This window comes from Pelophylax lessonae (assembly GCF_965119305.1).
Source record: "Pelophylax lessonae genome assembly, chromosome: 7".
Classification (NCBI taxonomy): domain Eukaryota; kingdom Metazoa; phylum Chordata; class Amphibia; order Anura; family Ranidae; genus Pelophylax; species Pelophylax lessonae.
The window spans coordinates 74,722,276-74,738,323 of NC_138774.1; the positions used below are offsets into that span (position 1 = coordinate 74,722,276).

The 16,048-nt window shown below is 41.7% G+C and overlaps 1 protein-coding gene across 1 annotated transcript in view; it reads right to left on the bottom strand.

Annotated features, from left to right (window-relative positions):
• Positions 1-16,048, bottom strand: part of EHD2 (EH domain containing 2) — a 91,378-nt gene that overhangs the window by 34,389 nt on the left and 40,941 nt on the right. Inside the window, exon 3 of the mRNA XM_082263386.1 lies at positions 11,699-12,111. Within this exon, the coding sequence (XP_082119512.1) occupies positions 11,699-12,111 (413 nt within the window). The remainder of the gene's footprint in view (positions 1-11,698; positions 12,112-16,048) is intronic.

Below are 16,048 nucleotides of genomic sequence, written 5' to 3' on the forward strand. Positions count from 1 at the left end.
CAGTGCTGTAAAATAACGGTGGGCACACAAAATATTGACACTTTGGGCCCAATTTGGACATTTTCAGTTAAGGTTGTACTCACTTTTGTTGCCAGAAGTTTAGACATTAATGGCTGTGTGTTGAGTTATTTTGAAGGGAAAAAATAGCAAGCTTACGCTGTTATACAAGCTGTACATTCACTACTTTAAATTGTAGCAAAGTGTAATTCCTTCAGTGTCGTTTCACACTACGGCGATCCGACTTCGGGGGCGACCTGTGAAGTCGCGTGCACCGCGACTTCGGCGCGACTTGCACGGACTTCACATAATGGAAGTCAATGCAAGTCGCTCCGATGACGCCCCGAAGTAGTACAGGTACTATTTTCTAAGTCGGAGCGACTTGAGTCGCTCCTATAAGAACGGTTCCTGTAGCACAGAATGGACCGCGACTTGTCAGGCTGACTAGTCACCTGACAAGTCGCGGTAGTGTGAACCGGGACTTAGAGTTGTCACATTAAAAGATATAATAAAATATTTACAAAAATGTAAGGGGTGTACTCATTTTTGTGAGATACTGTACATGGCTTGTAATTCGGCTGGTTCAGCAGGGACTGGATGAATTTCGATCAATGTATGGACACTATTGGTTGCACAGAAGTCAATCTACCAATTGTACAACCTCCTTGTTTCAAAAATGGCTATAGCCTGCAGTCCTGATCGGTATATTCTGATGGAGGTGAAGTCTCCCGGCTGTCAGAATACAATTACTCAGCGGGAGGATTCTCCATCCACCACAAATGTGTGCATGAAGGAATCATAGTTAGGCTTCTTTCACACGGTCCGCCTCCGCAGGCGGATCCGTGTTGCTCAGCGGGGATCGATCCGCGATCCCCGATGAGCCGGGCGGATGACAGCTCCGTCTCCGCATGCAGAGCGAAGAGGGAGGTGTCTCAGCACCCGCTGCCCTCTATGGGGGATCGGAGGAGAGCGGATCGCTTGTCCGCTCTAATCAGATCCGCTCCGATTACTGAATGGATGGAAAAATAGGGTTTCCATCCGTCCAGATTTCAGCACAGGATCGGATGCGGATGGCAGCGGGTGTCAGCGGAGGTGACCTCCGCTGACACCCGCTGCCCCATAGAGCTGCATGGAGGATCCGATCAGATCCGCCTAAAAAACTGACAGGCGGATCTGATCGGACCGCCCGTGTGAAAGAGCCCTTACATAGTAGTTAAGGTTGAATAAAAACAATAGTCTATCCAGTTCAACCTGTGTAGGTGTGTGTGTGTGTGTCAGTGACGATAATCATTTCCCATATCCCTGAATATTGTGTTCTTTAAGATGCACGTCCAAGAGAGGAGCCTAACCACATGATACTGGCATGCTACTGGAGGTCGGCCATGTTTTGGGATGAAAACTAACTTACACCACTATACTTTTATGCCTTTTATTCTTGGATTTTATGTGAGTACCCTGTGTGCAGACTTCTATGAATGTTATAATAAAGCTTTTAAGGGATGTTTGCGCAATGATATTTCTGTCACTTTTCATTTATAACGAGGAACAATATATTCGCTGGGGCCATTTCATTGGGCTTTACATCAAAAGCAATTGATATATATGCTGTCCGGTTGGATTCCACTCGCTTGCTGGTCTGGTAGATGTACCTTTCATTTGGCTCATCTTCTCCTGAATGCTGTTTTTTTTAAACCGTTTGGTAAGAGGCTGCATGCTTTATACCTTCCTGGTGGTGGATATACCGACAGCATAATCTTCACATATACTGGATTTCATTTCACTGGGGGATCATTTGGAACTATTTATTTTTTATGAGCGCGGCCATTTTTATTTGATTTATACGATTAACCTTCACCAAGAGGACATGGTGTCAGCTGCTCTTTTTTCTTTCCTTCTTTGGACTTTGCGATTCATATTATTGTCACATTATGCATATGTCCTAGCGCAATTATCTCTTGTTTTATGTTAGCTTTTTTCCTATGTTGAGATCACCATTGAGTTATTTGTAAATCGCTATCATGTCCCCTCTCAAGCGTCTTTTCTCCAGCGAAAATAAATTTAGTGCTTGTAATCGCTCCACGTAATTGAAGTCTTCCAATCCCCTTATCAGTTTCGCTGCCCTTTTTTGGACTTTCTCCCGCTCCAGCACATTCCTTCTGAGGACTGGTGACCAGAACTGGATAGAACACTCTAGATGTGGCTGGACCAAAGTTTTATAAAGTGGCAGGATTATAGATTTATCTCTGGAGTATATCCTTTTTATGCATGGTAATATTCTGCTGACTTTGGTAGCTACAGCTTTACATTGCATGCTATTGCTCAGTCTGTCTTCCAGTAGGACCCCCAAATCTTTCTCCATCATTGATTCCCCAAGAGATTCTCCCCCTAGTGAGTAGTTTGCGTTTATACAAAGGGAGCAAACAATGAAACTCAAGAACCAACAATATGACTTTGCTCACCCGGCGCTCAAAGGTCCTAAAGTTCAAATAAATAAAATAAAATAAAATAAAGCTGCTGCTATAATAGTGGATAAACATCAATAAGGTGCATAAAAGATCCAAATAGCCCGAGGGCTCAGAGACTCCTTCACACACTAGCAGCGCTGTGGTCCATGAGTGAACATGAATCAATACATAATCTCAATCAATGAATGAAAGGAAAGTCCAGACATGCAGTCCCAAAAGGAAGTTTGCTGAAATAGGTGTATCCTTGCAGAGAGCCCAAAAAGACCTTCACCACACCGCTGTGTGCACCCTTATGTGGGAACACTTACCAGATCAAATCTGCATATGTGCCAAACAAATCAGCCAGTGGGATCGCCTTACTCTCCTTCAACCTCCGTATTAAGTTTCAAAGGGACATCTCACCAGCATATGGTGACCACGCCCTCGGTAGAAGTCACTTGCTGACGAAACGCGTCAGGGCGTGGTCACGTAATCACGCAAGAAGCCCTCGTCACGCGCTGATCCCTCGAGGCTCGTAGCCAGGTACCGGGCTGCAGGCGCACAGGACGGGCGATAGCGGTAGGACTGTCTGCTCACATGCTGTCATGTTGATATGATTTCTTGTTATTTGTAAGTGCAACTGTTGAAGGGTGATTGTTTGGGAATAAAGGCGTACATATTTTGTACTGGATTACGCTATGTTGCTTTATTACTATTCCCTATGCAAACGGTCCATATGCTGGTGAGATGTTTCCATCTGCTATCTGGCGGCGGTCCCTTTGAAACTTAATACGGAGGTTGAAGGAGAGTAAGGCAATCCCACTGGCTGATTTGTTTGGCACATATGCAGATTTGATCTGGTAAGTGTTCCCACATAAGGGTGCACACAGCGGTGTGGTGAAGGTCTTTTTGGGCTCTCTGCAAGGATACACCTATTTCAGCAAACTTCCTTTTGGGACTGCATGTCTGGACTTTCCTTTCATTCATTGATTGAGATTATGTATTGATTCATGTTCACTCATGGACCACAGCGCTGCTAGTGTGTGAAGGAGTCTCTGAGCCCTCGGGCTGTTTGGATCTTTTATGCACCTTATTGATATAGTTTGCGTTTATGTTTTAAGCCCCAAGTGCATTACTTTACATTTCTCCACATTAACCACTTACCAACTGGCCGCAGTAGATCGGTTCTATTGTCCAAAATGGTGTACCAGAGGGAGAGCCAATCAGCGGGCTGCCGCGATCGCTCTCCACAGAGACAGAAGGGAGGTCTGCCAATATAAACAAGGCAGACCGCTGTTCTGTCAGAGATGAATACAGTGATCTTGTGTTCCTGCTATTTAAGAACACGGATCTCTGTGTTCATCTTGTGAGTCCATCCTCCACACAGTTAGGAAGCTTCCCCCAGGGACACACTTAACCCTTTTATCGCCCCCTGGTGTTAACTCCTTCCCTGCCAGTATCATTAGCACAGTAACAGTGCATACATATTTTTAGCACTGATTACTGTAGTAATGTCAGCTTTACTGTTAAGCGGAAATTAGGAGTCAATGTAGAAGGTGGATCAGGAGTTAATGATGAGGGGAGATTTGAAGTCACTGGTGATTGCAGATCAGGAGACACTGGTGGGAAGAGAGTATGGCAAGTACAGACCAGCAGCCCATATGTGTAGAGAGCCAGTAAATGAGTGTAGTAAGAGACTGCTAAACAGATCATTGGAAGGCAATGAATGGTCCGTCTGTGTGAAAAGGGCCTAAGTGTAGCAATATGGTTACAAAAATACAAAGAAGTGCAGCGCTGCACTTCTTAGTATTATTTGTATTTTTTATCCTAGTATTCCTGTATATTTGTGCTGGCAGCTTATTCGTATATGATTGGTTTGTAACTAAGCACAGCTAAATTTGTGTTATATATATTTAATGAAGGTTCAACATTAAGCAACTCACATGGTTGATGAATAAAACAGGCACATCTAAAGCCCCGTACACACAATCAGATTATCGAACGATCTGTCGTCCGTTTTTTGTGGCATGCTAATCTGATGTGGAAAGTGAAGAGGTTATTTTCATACGAATTTTCCCGTACGACAGAATTCTACTTCAGAAGTGATTTAATGTGTTGGATTGCTTTGTATGTGTTCTTTCGTCTCTGAGCATGCCTAGTCTTGCTCTTAAGATTTTGAGACGAAAATCGGACGTTGTTTTGACGGACGACAAATATTATATAGCCATCAGGATTTTGTCAGCCGAAAAGTCGGAGTCGGCTGACGAAAGCACCATACTAACAATTCGAAAATCGACAGATCGGTGGTCGGACGAATTTTCCCTACAGATTTTCTTATCGTGTGTACGGGACTTAAGTATGCAGGCATCCGGGGTAAAGCTCTCCACAGAGATCATCCTCCGGACTGCCAACTCTCATCCTAGTCAGTCTGCAGTCATTACCCGGAAGACTACGCAGTGTGGAAGGGATGACGTTGATGGCGGTGCGGAGGATGGTCTATGTGGACAGCTTTTCCCCGGTTGCCTGCATACTTAGATGTGCCTCTTTTATTTATCAACCAAATGTTGTACCTTCATTAAATGTAACCATATTGCTACACTTAGAGGTGCCTCTCTTCTATTTTATACTCTGTTGTGACATGACGCTACTTGTATATCAAGTCAAAGTTTAGGAAAAAATTGAGCTTTCTTGCAAATCGCTCTCAAACCAAGTGATTCTCAATCCAAGGTTTTACTGTAGTGTGTGATGGTAAATTTAGGAAAGTCTGACTAAAGCAAAATAGGTTAAAGAAGAACTCTGTCGAGTACAAAAAGAATCATGGACATGTGGGATAGCAGGAAACAATGTCACAATGAGGGGGAATGTGAGGGGCTGAGCTGGGCTTTGCAGAGACCATGATTGACAGGTGTCAGGTCTTTTTAATTCTTGTGACCATCCCATTGGTTTCCTCTCAGTAATGTTTTCTCTTACACTACAGCTTTTGTTCTCTCTCACACGCTGTTCTTTCCTCTCTCCCCCACTCAAACTCTCTCTTTCTGTGAGTAAACTGACAGGAATGTGCTGGCTTTGGGTCACACACCATTTTCCCAGTCTGTCTGCCAGATACCAGAACGAGAAGCAGAATCTTCTGGTGTCAGAACAGGCCTGTTCTTCCATGTTCAGTGTCGCTGCCAAGGTCTTTACCTTTCTTGTACCTCACTAACAGGCAGACATACTTTTCTATGTGTTCAGGTGCAATCACAAAAATTAGTAGCATAGTCTAGAAAATGGAGTATAATATATCTGATGCAGTCTCTCTGCTAAAACAGAATCCATTTCTCAAGCAACACCCATGCAATAGAAAAAAAAACCCATAACCACTTAAAAAGATAATTTCACACAAAAAAAGCTATTTCATAATGGTGGACAGAGGATGGGGTCTAAAAGGGTTGCCACTTTTTCTTCAAGCCAAACCCCAACACTTTTGCGGCGCACAGCAAATTTCTTTTTTTTAACCACATAACGACCGCCCGCTGCAGTTTTACTGCGGCAGGCAGCCGCTCCTGGGCAAAGTGACGTAGTACTACGCCGCTCGCTCAGGAGGCTGTAGGAGCGAGAGCGCGCCGCCGGCGGCGCACTCCCACCCCCACTCGTTCCCTGGGGAGCCAGCGCTTGTGGCTGGCGGCTCTGATGGCCGCTGTTCACTCACAATCTCCCGCAGCAGAGGGAGAAAGACAGACGGCTGATGTAAACACAGCCATCTGTCATTCTCCCTGAAGTGATCACAGAGGCTATGTGATCCTGCTGTATAGGATCGCATGTCTCTGTGATTACTTCACAAGCCACGCCCCCTGACAGTTAGAATCACGCCCCTAGGGACACACTTAACCCCTTGATTACCAGTAAAGTTAACCCCTTCCCTGCCAGTGTCATTTTTACAGTAACAGTGCATATTTATAGCACTAATTACTGTAGTAATGTCACTGGCACCCCCAAAAGTGTCAAAAATGTCAGATAGGGGTCCTATCTGTCCGCCGCAATGTCGCAGTCCTGCAAAAAAAAATTGCATATCGCCGCCATTACTAGTTAAGAAAAAACAATAAAAATTACATAAATCTTTACAGTAGTTAGTAAACGCAATAACTTTTGCGCGAACCAATTAAAATACGCTTATTGCGATTTCTTTTACAAAAATATGTAGCAGAAAACAAATTGGCCTAAAATGTTAAACAATTTCGATTTTTACATTTTTTTTTTTGAGAATTTCATATAAAAAAAATGTGAAAAATATTGTTATTTTTTCAAAATTGTCGCTCTTTTTTTGTTTACAGCGCAAAAAATAAAAGTCTAAAACTCATCATACATGTTAGAATCTGATTGTACAATCTTTGTTAGATCTACCAACAACTATGTAGTGCAAGGGCTTGCCTGATTGGATACAGATTGACTGAATAGTTTAGAAAGGCTAAATAGTTCTGGTAAATCTAAAGTTGATTGTAGAAAGTTTGTGCAGTCAGATTGTAATGTGTATGCTGGCCCTAAAGCAGGCCAAAGACCAGGGGTGTCAAACTCAATTTAATCGTGGGCTGCATCAGCATTATGGCTGCCCTCAAAAGATCTGTATAAATGTATCCAGGGCTTTATTTCCCAGAGAATCGGAGCAGGAAACCCATTTAATTACAGGATTAATAGTAGATTTATTGCAGCCAATACATTAATCAGATTTTTGTGTTCAACCAGTCACACATTTGAGGTTTTGCACAGAGCAGCCCCGATCCTCTTCTTCTTAGGTTCCCTACCAGCCCTCCTGGCCCCTCTCCCTTGGCCGGTGCTCCCAATAGCAATCCGCTTGCTAAGGGGGCAATGGTGTGCTCGCTCTCAAGCACTGCTCTATGCATCCATAAGACACACAGAGCCATGGCTCGGCCCAGCCCCCCACTCTCTCCTCACGCCAATGGCTCACCCAAAGAGGAGAGGGAGTCCCGGGAAAGCTAAGGCTCTGGTGCACATCGCTGGATCGACAGGGAGCTCAGGCGAGTATTAGGGGGGCTGTGGGGGGAGCAGCACACAGAAGGGTTTTTACCTTCATGCATAGAATGCATAAAGGTAAAAAACCTTCAGCTTGTTCAACCACTCTAAAGGGAGGGTAGTTGCGGGCTGTAAAACTACAGCTCAACTGCATGTTTTTACCACACCCAACCACAAGCATAAACCACTCCTAATAGTTCTCTTTCATTCCGCCTGCAGCATGAATAGACAAATCTCCTGCTGCGGCTTTTGTATTTTGACAACCATCCCCACCGGCTGTCAAAATAACCAAATAGCAGCTGCATCTGATTGGATGCAATCCCAGTCCGGTCAACAATTTTTCACCTGACTCCTTTGATTTTTTCAGTTGAAGGATATCAGGCCGGAGGCAGCTAACAGGGCCATACACTGAGCGCATTTCAGCAAATTCTCCAGGAGCCAGACAACATTAGCATTTGCCATTGTATGGCCAACTTAACACAGCACAACAAGATGCTACTCTATAACTTTTTTGTTATGAAATGTTTTAGGCAAGGTTAGGCTAGTCTTGAAAGTTTAATAACAAAATGTAAATATATAAATCACCCCTACTGAGGAAGTCAATGTGTAACGTAACGCGTATAGGGGGCGGAGCCTATTATCCAACATCACTTTGCTGTCATTTGCCTTAAGATTTCCTGCGTGTTCAGCCCACACAGCTTGATGTGCCTTGTATGTAAGTGTGATTTATCTTTTATGGAAATAAACTTTTAAACAGAGAGCACTAGTATCTTTGCTCTAATTTCCCCATATCTATACCAAGAGGGATCCAGGGTGCACAGAAGGACTGCATGGATCGGCGTTACCCTTACCTATACTAACCTATCAATACCAGGATTGCCTTTTATCTCCAGAGGGGAATTGCTAGTTCTAACCCGCTGGTGAAACAGGGGTCAGAACATGAGGTGAGCAGCCACCCGTTTCTGGTGAAGGAGAGTACAATCATTGGATTGTTTACGAGAGCACTTGCACTTTTCAGATTTTGCACATTTCTTGCTATTTTGCACATTTTTCTCAGACAGTTGCAATGGACTAATGTTGTTGGTCACATAATATGTTTAATACACCATTTACTAATCATTTATTAATTAATTGCATCAATGATGTGCACGGTTGAACATATTATAATTTGTATTTACTATTCACATTGATTTAAGTGGCGCAGCACTGTTATCGAAGTTTTAATCTTGAACGTTTAGCTACAGGAGCAAATCTATAAAGCAGTGAATCAGATCTGACATTCACCAGATTTTCACTGCAGGTCAATCTGCCAGGAGCATGTTTTCTTTAATATAGCGATTGATTCACCGCTAGTAAATGTTTGGTGGAAGACACATTCAATGCTTTGTAAATATGCCCCTTTGCTTCCTGAGTTGGTGGTATATTTTGAGATTGGTTAGTTACCATTAAATTAAAAAACTGACAAAATATCAGTTATAATACAAGATCTGTCTTACACACCTATAGGGATCATTTTTAATCTATATTTAAATACAGGCAGGTCTCTTGAAATCATATATTTGAAGCTTAGCTGTACTACACCTTTTGAACAAGCCTTCTAATCTACGAATGTTACCCCCTTTCCCTTTAGACAGCTCCCAAATGGATCTAAAAGAGCCATGTACATCCTTTTTATGGCTCCCTGCCCTGTGATTATGTAACCTTGCTAACTGAGCCCATGCTGTGTGTTTATGGATATCGGTCTTTTCACAGTGAGAGGTCTATATATCCACTTCCCTTTTTAAACATGTGCCTATGTTACTTAGATAAAACATGTGTGATAACAAGATATGTATAACAGCAGCTGTCTAGCTTAATGGCTCAATAAGAGGGAGTTCCCCTAGACTCACTTTTAAAAGAACTTGTTTCACCCATCAGCCAAATAGACCGATGTCTGAAGACCCACCCCACAGTACCTACAAAACTGAACTTGAACAGAGTAAATTCTATTGTTTTAACTCTATCACTCAGATAAATATAATCATTTAATTGTTATTTATGAGAGTTTGATGAATAATTTTTGGTAAAGAGCAGCTCTGAGACAAAATGTACCTGGGTACAGTTCAGGTATATTTGCTGAAGTTTACCAAAATTCAGATGCCGAATAAAAACCCCATTAAAATTAAAGGGAGCTGAATCTTAGATGACATTAATGTCCATTTTGTAGTCTAATAGGCAAGGGATTGCCAAACAAGTGGCATTGGGGACTAGGAATTACCCTGCAGAACCAAAGCAAACAAAAACATTTCATTTAGTAAGGAGCAGCAATTTAATATTCAGTAAAGCAAAACCTTACAAATGCAAAATTATTTTAAATAACACGCTTGGGGGATGCTTTTAGCATGCTTGTGAAAGGGCACATCTGTACGATGTATACAACCTACTACGACAAAACTGGCATTTACATAGTGAAAAAATGCAGTTTGAATTGTAAGTACAGTTCCCAGTCCCTTTGTTCTATTTGTAATCAGACAGACAGTGATTACCTTTATCTATACCAGACCTTATCCTAGAGGAGGGTCTGGTATAGATTTTAATGCGGGACCCTATGCAAAAAAAATGTTGAAAGGGTTTCCCTAAAGATACATACTAGGCCACCATTATCTTTAACCACTTTACGACCGCTTCACGTAGATTTACTGCGGCGCCCTGCTGCTTACAGGCAAAGAGACATAGACCTACTTTGCTCGCCCACGAGCCTATAGGGGGAGCGTGCGCACGTCGCTCGTTCCCTGGGGAGTCAGCGCGTGTGACCGGCGGCTCGCGATCTCCCGCAGGAGAGGGAGAAAGACAGACGGCTGATGTAAACACAGCCGTCTGTCATTCTCTCTGAAATAAGCACAGAGGCTATGCGATCCTGCTATATAGGATCGCATGTCTCTGTGGTTACTTCACTAGCCACGCCCCCGGACAGTTAGAATCACGCCCCCTAGGGACACACTTAACCCCTCGATCACCAATAAAGTTAACCCCTTCCCTGCCAGTGTCATTTTTACAGTAACAGTGCATATTTATAGCACTGCTTACTGTAGTAATGTCATTGGTACCCCCAAAAGTGTCAAAAATGTTAGTCAGGGGTCCGATCTGCCCGCCGCAATGTCGCAAAAAAAAAAAACGCAGATCCCCGCCATTACTAGTTTAAAAAAAACAATAAAAATTACATAAATCTTTCCCGTAGTTAGTAAACGCAATAACATCAAAATACGCTTATTGCGATTTTTTTTTTACCAAAAATATGTAGCAGATAACAAATTGGCCTAAAATGTTAAAAAAGTTTGTTTTTTACATTTTTTTTGAGAATTTCATATAAAAAAATGTGAAAAATATAGTTATTTTTTCAAAATTGTCGCTCTTTTTTTGTTTAAAGCGCAAAAAATAAAAATCGCACAGGTGATCAAATACCACCAAAAGAAAGCTCTATTTGTGGGAAAAAAAGGACGTCAATTTAATTTGGGTACAGCGTTGCACGATTGAGCAATTGTGCGTTAAAATCACGCAGTGCCTAATCGAAAAATAGGGCCTGGTCTTTGAGCAGCCAAATCCTCCGAGGCTAAAGTGGTTAATGAGCGTCTGGTACAGACGTCAAGGGGAACTCGATACAAAAGAAAAACCAAAAAGCAAAATAGTATGGCCTCCCCTTTAAATGTTTAAGGGGAACCCTGGGTTTCCCTTCAAAATCCATACCAGACTCTTATGCAGCTTGTTGGGCCAGACCGTGACGGAGTGGGGGGGATGTCGTTTTTTGAGCGTGTTGTCCCACTTTTCCTCCTGAAAAAATACTAGGCTGCATGCCCCCAACATGGGAAGGGTACCTCGCCAGCTTTTTTAAAAAAAAAATTATATTTGTGGATCTCTTGTAAGTGTTCGGAATGGGCATTTTATGCAACATTTCTCTAAACTACAATGGTAGTTGAAAATGCTTTAATGCGTTCTTGGGTCAACAGCCCATATGAAAACAATGCATTTTCCTATGTCCAAGCTTCCAAGAGCTGTAAAATACTTGCAAGAATATTTAGTTTTGAAAGACCCTGAAGTAGCACACCAGTCTAATAAAAAACAGGGTATTGTTTTAGCATGTGAAAAGCTAAAGATAGCTAGTTAACCTTTTCACCTCCTTTCTTAGCAGTAGGGTATGAACAGATTGCAATGAGTATAGTCAGCTGTATTAAGAGCTCAGCAGGCTGATGTATAAAAAATAATAAAATTCTTACCCTAACAAGCCGAGCCCTTTTTACCAGGTCATTGAGCTTGCGTAGGGCTGAGTTCCTGGGCAGGTTCTGGATATCTTGAAATAAATCCTGTTCTTCCAACTCAAACAGGCGTCTGTTATCAGAAATCATGAGTGGTTCAGACCAGAAGGAGCCTATGAAGACTCTAAGCACTTCAGGTGTATTGAACACTTTGCCCAGGGACCACATGAGTGCACCATAGACACGCATCAGTTGTTGTGTTTCCACCATGTCGGCCTTGTTGAGAACAACACGGATCTTGTCTTCATTGCCCTTGAGGGCTCTAATGGCTTCTGAGAACTCATCAGAAATCTCCAGCTTATGGGCATCAAACAGAAGGATGATACGATCCACTCGCTCAGCAAACCACTGCAAGACTGATGGAAAGTCATAACCTGAAACAAGATGACAAAGAGGGATGCCGTTAGTCTCACAGACTCATGCATTAAAGGCAAACAACATATAAGTTAAATTCAGCCATCTTTTTTAGAAATAAGGAAGGTTATCATCACTGTGTCATATAGTCTTCTGCGTGAAGCCTCAAATGCATAGACCATCCTTTCTCAAACTTTTCAACATAGCTTGAAATAATTTTCAGGTCTCAGGGAACCCCTGCTAAAAATGAATATGATTACAACTCATGATACGTTAGTGTGATGGTCAGTGGGATGAATGCTCCTTACACTTGTGGACACTGCGAAGAATTACCTTCTTCCAGATAGCTAAAAAGATCAATGGTGTCAGGGGGAACTTATCTGAGAGGCAGAAATTGCCCATTGCTCAAGGAACCCCTAGTAACCTCTGGAGGAACCCTAGGTAACCCTGGTTGAGAAACACTGGCATAGACTTGTCATGAATGCTTTGGAAACCTTCAACTAAAACTAAAGGTAGAGCCTTTAGTTTGACGTCAGTAGGTGTAAAAGAGGAATTTTGTACATACAGTACATAGTGCTCAGAAATGAATTCATAAATTCATCTTACTTAAAGTATATCTAAAGCTAAAACTTTTTTTTTCCATTTTGTATAGAGTAGAGGGGGTGAAACAGCTGTCTATATTTTTTTTATTTAACACAGCTTTTTTTTTTTTTTTTTTGCCACCTTAGTCTCCTTACTGGGATTTTCCTTAACTTTCTGTCCCGTAGACTCAAAAGAAAGTTAGAGGATATCTTTCCAATGTAAGGTAAATACACAGGAACAAGTGACCCAATTGGAAGAAGATTTCTTTTCATTTACTATTCTGGTAGCTGATCAAAATTTTGGACCTATCCTTACTTTCCGAGTGACATCAGTGATCAGGACAATTACAGAGACTGAATTTCCCTAACAGGGGCACCAACAGTGATAAAAATATGACAGGGCTTCTAACTCCTAAAAACTCCATCCAAGTCTAGATATATTTTAATGCATACTTAAATCCAAACATATAATCATTTTAGATTAGGGAATGATTAGAACCCTGCCAGGTGTTTTTTTTCTTTGCAACCCGTGTCCCTTTTGGAAAACTTCCTTTTACTTCCTGCCCTGCAGACATAATGGAAAGTAGGAGAAGATCTCTCAAAAGTGAGGGAAGTAGCCCTTTTGAGATTTGTAATTGTAACACGTGTGCTCATTGAAATATTATTTTGTTTTGTTGACAACTGAAATTTTGGATTTTGCTTCACTTTCTGTCCTTGTGACAGTAATCATCAACAAACAGAGAGAGTGAATCCCCCAATTGGGACACAGACAGCAATAAAACCTGACAGAGGTTCTAACCCTCGCCACTCCAAAATTAACTACAAGTTTGGCTGTAGGCTTATTTTAGGAATACATAATGTGGAATACATTTTTTGAGGTAAACAACATGTCTAGGTAAGCGAATAAAAGATTTTTAGCGATTTTTTTTTTTTATTTGCACAGCAGCAATTAGTTCCTCACATTCTGAGATGGGCCATGCAAGTATACTTCTGAAAGTTTATTTAACAATGGTGTATAGTTACATACAGAGGGTTGGGAAAAAGACGTGTGACCATTACCATTCAGCTTAATTCAAACTGAGTTATCAGTTCAAAGGAAGGTAAAATAATACCCCCTTCCACCCCAAGTGAGCTGTATCCAGTCTTGCCTTACAGGGGTTTAAAAATGTTAATTAACCCCAAAAGACAATTATTTTCCTGGGTCTTGTTTTTTTTATCCTTTAGTAATAATTATGTTAAAGCACATCAATGGTGAAAAAGGAAAATCATATATTTATTCCCACAATTCATTTCAATTATTTCTAGCCTACTCCTATTAATCTGAACAATCTTGAAGTTTGTAAACTTACTAAGTGAAGATCCATCCCCGCACATTTACTTCCTTGAATTCTGTGACACGTATTCATTATGCCCCATGAGTAGGCACTGCTGTGTCACACATTTCACAGAGCCTGCCTTCTGAGTTAGAGGAGCTGAGATGAGGAGTTTCAGGAGATGGAGTCAGTATAGTAATCGCTGATTGCAGACTGCAAGGTACTATGGGATATGTAGGCCTTAGAAATGGAAAGGAGAGAAGCTGCAAATAGTAGGGAATTCTTAAAGTTGTGGAAAGAGATGGCCGGCAGGCAACATAAAAGGAGATTTTGAAGTAAGCTTATATTGGATTGTCAAAAATAGCTATTGGTTGTATTGCTATTACAATGCTGATGCTAGAAAATGAAAGTGTGTGCTGTGTAGGGGAACCCCCAAAACGTATGGGTTTTCAGTAACATTTTGACTGTTGAAGCCAGACTGAAAAATAGATGTATTTATTTTTCATACATGTAGGTACAGTAACATAGTGTTTGTTTCAAAACAATTGCTCTAACTGGCTAAGGACTTGTAACACAATGTATATGTTTTTCAAAGGGTGGGACCTTTCTATCTAAAGTTTCTTTGAAGTCAAATCTTGATTGAAATGTGGAATAGTTGTTCACATAGGCTTGTTACTTCCAGTAGTTGTTTGGCTGAACACGTCTTCAAAGGCCGAGATCGCAATCTTGCCAAATGAAGAGGTGGGAAACTAATGTTCTCATTTCAACCATCTCCTTCATTACCAATATCATTTTGCATTAAAAATATATTTTATTTATACCTAAAATGGCTGTTCCCTCTTCCCCTTCAGCTGTGACCATAGATTCCCTTTAATATTTTAAGAAAATATAGTAAAAAAAATCGAATCCTTTTTGTTACTGGCAGGATCACCGGGTACAAAATAAAAGGCAAAAAGCTTGAAAAAGAAAACAAATGCAGCCTCTACACGTAAGGGCTGGTAAGTTTCAATATAATACATTTTTGATCATGGGTTAAAATAGACATTAAAGCAAAATTCAAGGCCCTGTATAGAAAAATAGCTGATAGGTAGGGTTTTTTTTACAGAAGAGACCCCATTGGTCTTTTTTGTCATAAATGCTTGACCCCTGCCTGTTCTCAGTACCATCTTAAGAGCCTTATAGGCCCCTGGGCAATGCAGTGCACTGGGGCCCCCTGCCTACACAATCACCCACGAGAATAAAAATGCAAATTATCGATAAGGCGATATTTATTTTTATTGGTACCTCAAACAAGAGCCTCTTGTAGTATATAGTGTTCCCTGTAATATGTATATAGTAAGGTATATCCTCCAGGTAGTTGTACTCTCTTGTAGTATATATTGGTCCCTGTAATATGTATATAGTAAGGTATATACTCCAGCCTAGTTGTACTCTCTTGTAGTATATATTGGTCCCTGTAATATGTATATAGTAAGGTATATATCCTCCAGGTAGTAGTTGTACTCTCTTGTAGTATATAGTGTTCCCTGTAATGTGTATATAGACTATATACACATTACAGGGAACACTATATACTACAAGAGAGTACAACTACTACCTGGAGGATATATACCTTACTATATACTGTACATATTACAGGGACCAATATATAGTAAGGTATATCCTCCAGGTAGTTGTCTCTTGTGTCGATGAAGAGAGTTAAAAAAAGAAAGAAAATCAAGCAGCCTGGCAGCTGGGCTGGCTGCCTTACCTTTCACAATGGCTGCACATGAAGGGAGGAGGTGGGTTGAGCCAGTCTTCTAGGCGCGGAGAGGAGGACGAGCCGACGAGGAGGATCCTCCTCCGCTGTGCATCATGGGTCTGCTCTCAGAACGTCACTGGTTGCTAGATGCCAATCGGCTGGCCTTAGCAACCAGTGTGCAGTGCAGACTCGACCCACCGGCGGACAACAACGGGGGGCCCGGCGGACAACGGGGGGGCCCTAGACCACCAGGTAAACTAAGTAATCTGGATTCTGGCCTGTTGGGGGACAGTAATTGCCACCATGTGTGTGGGGCCCCTTG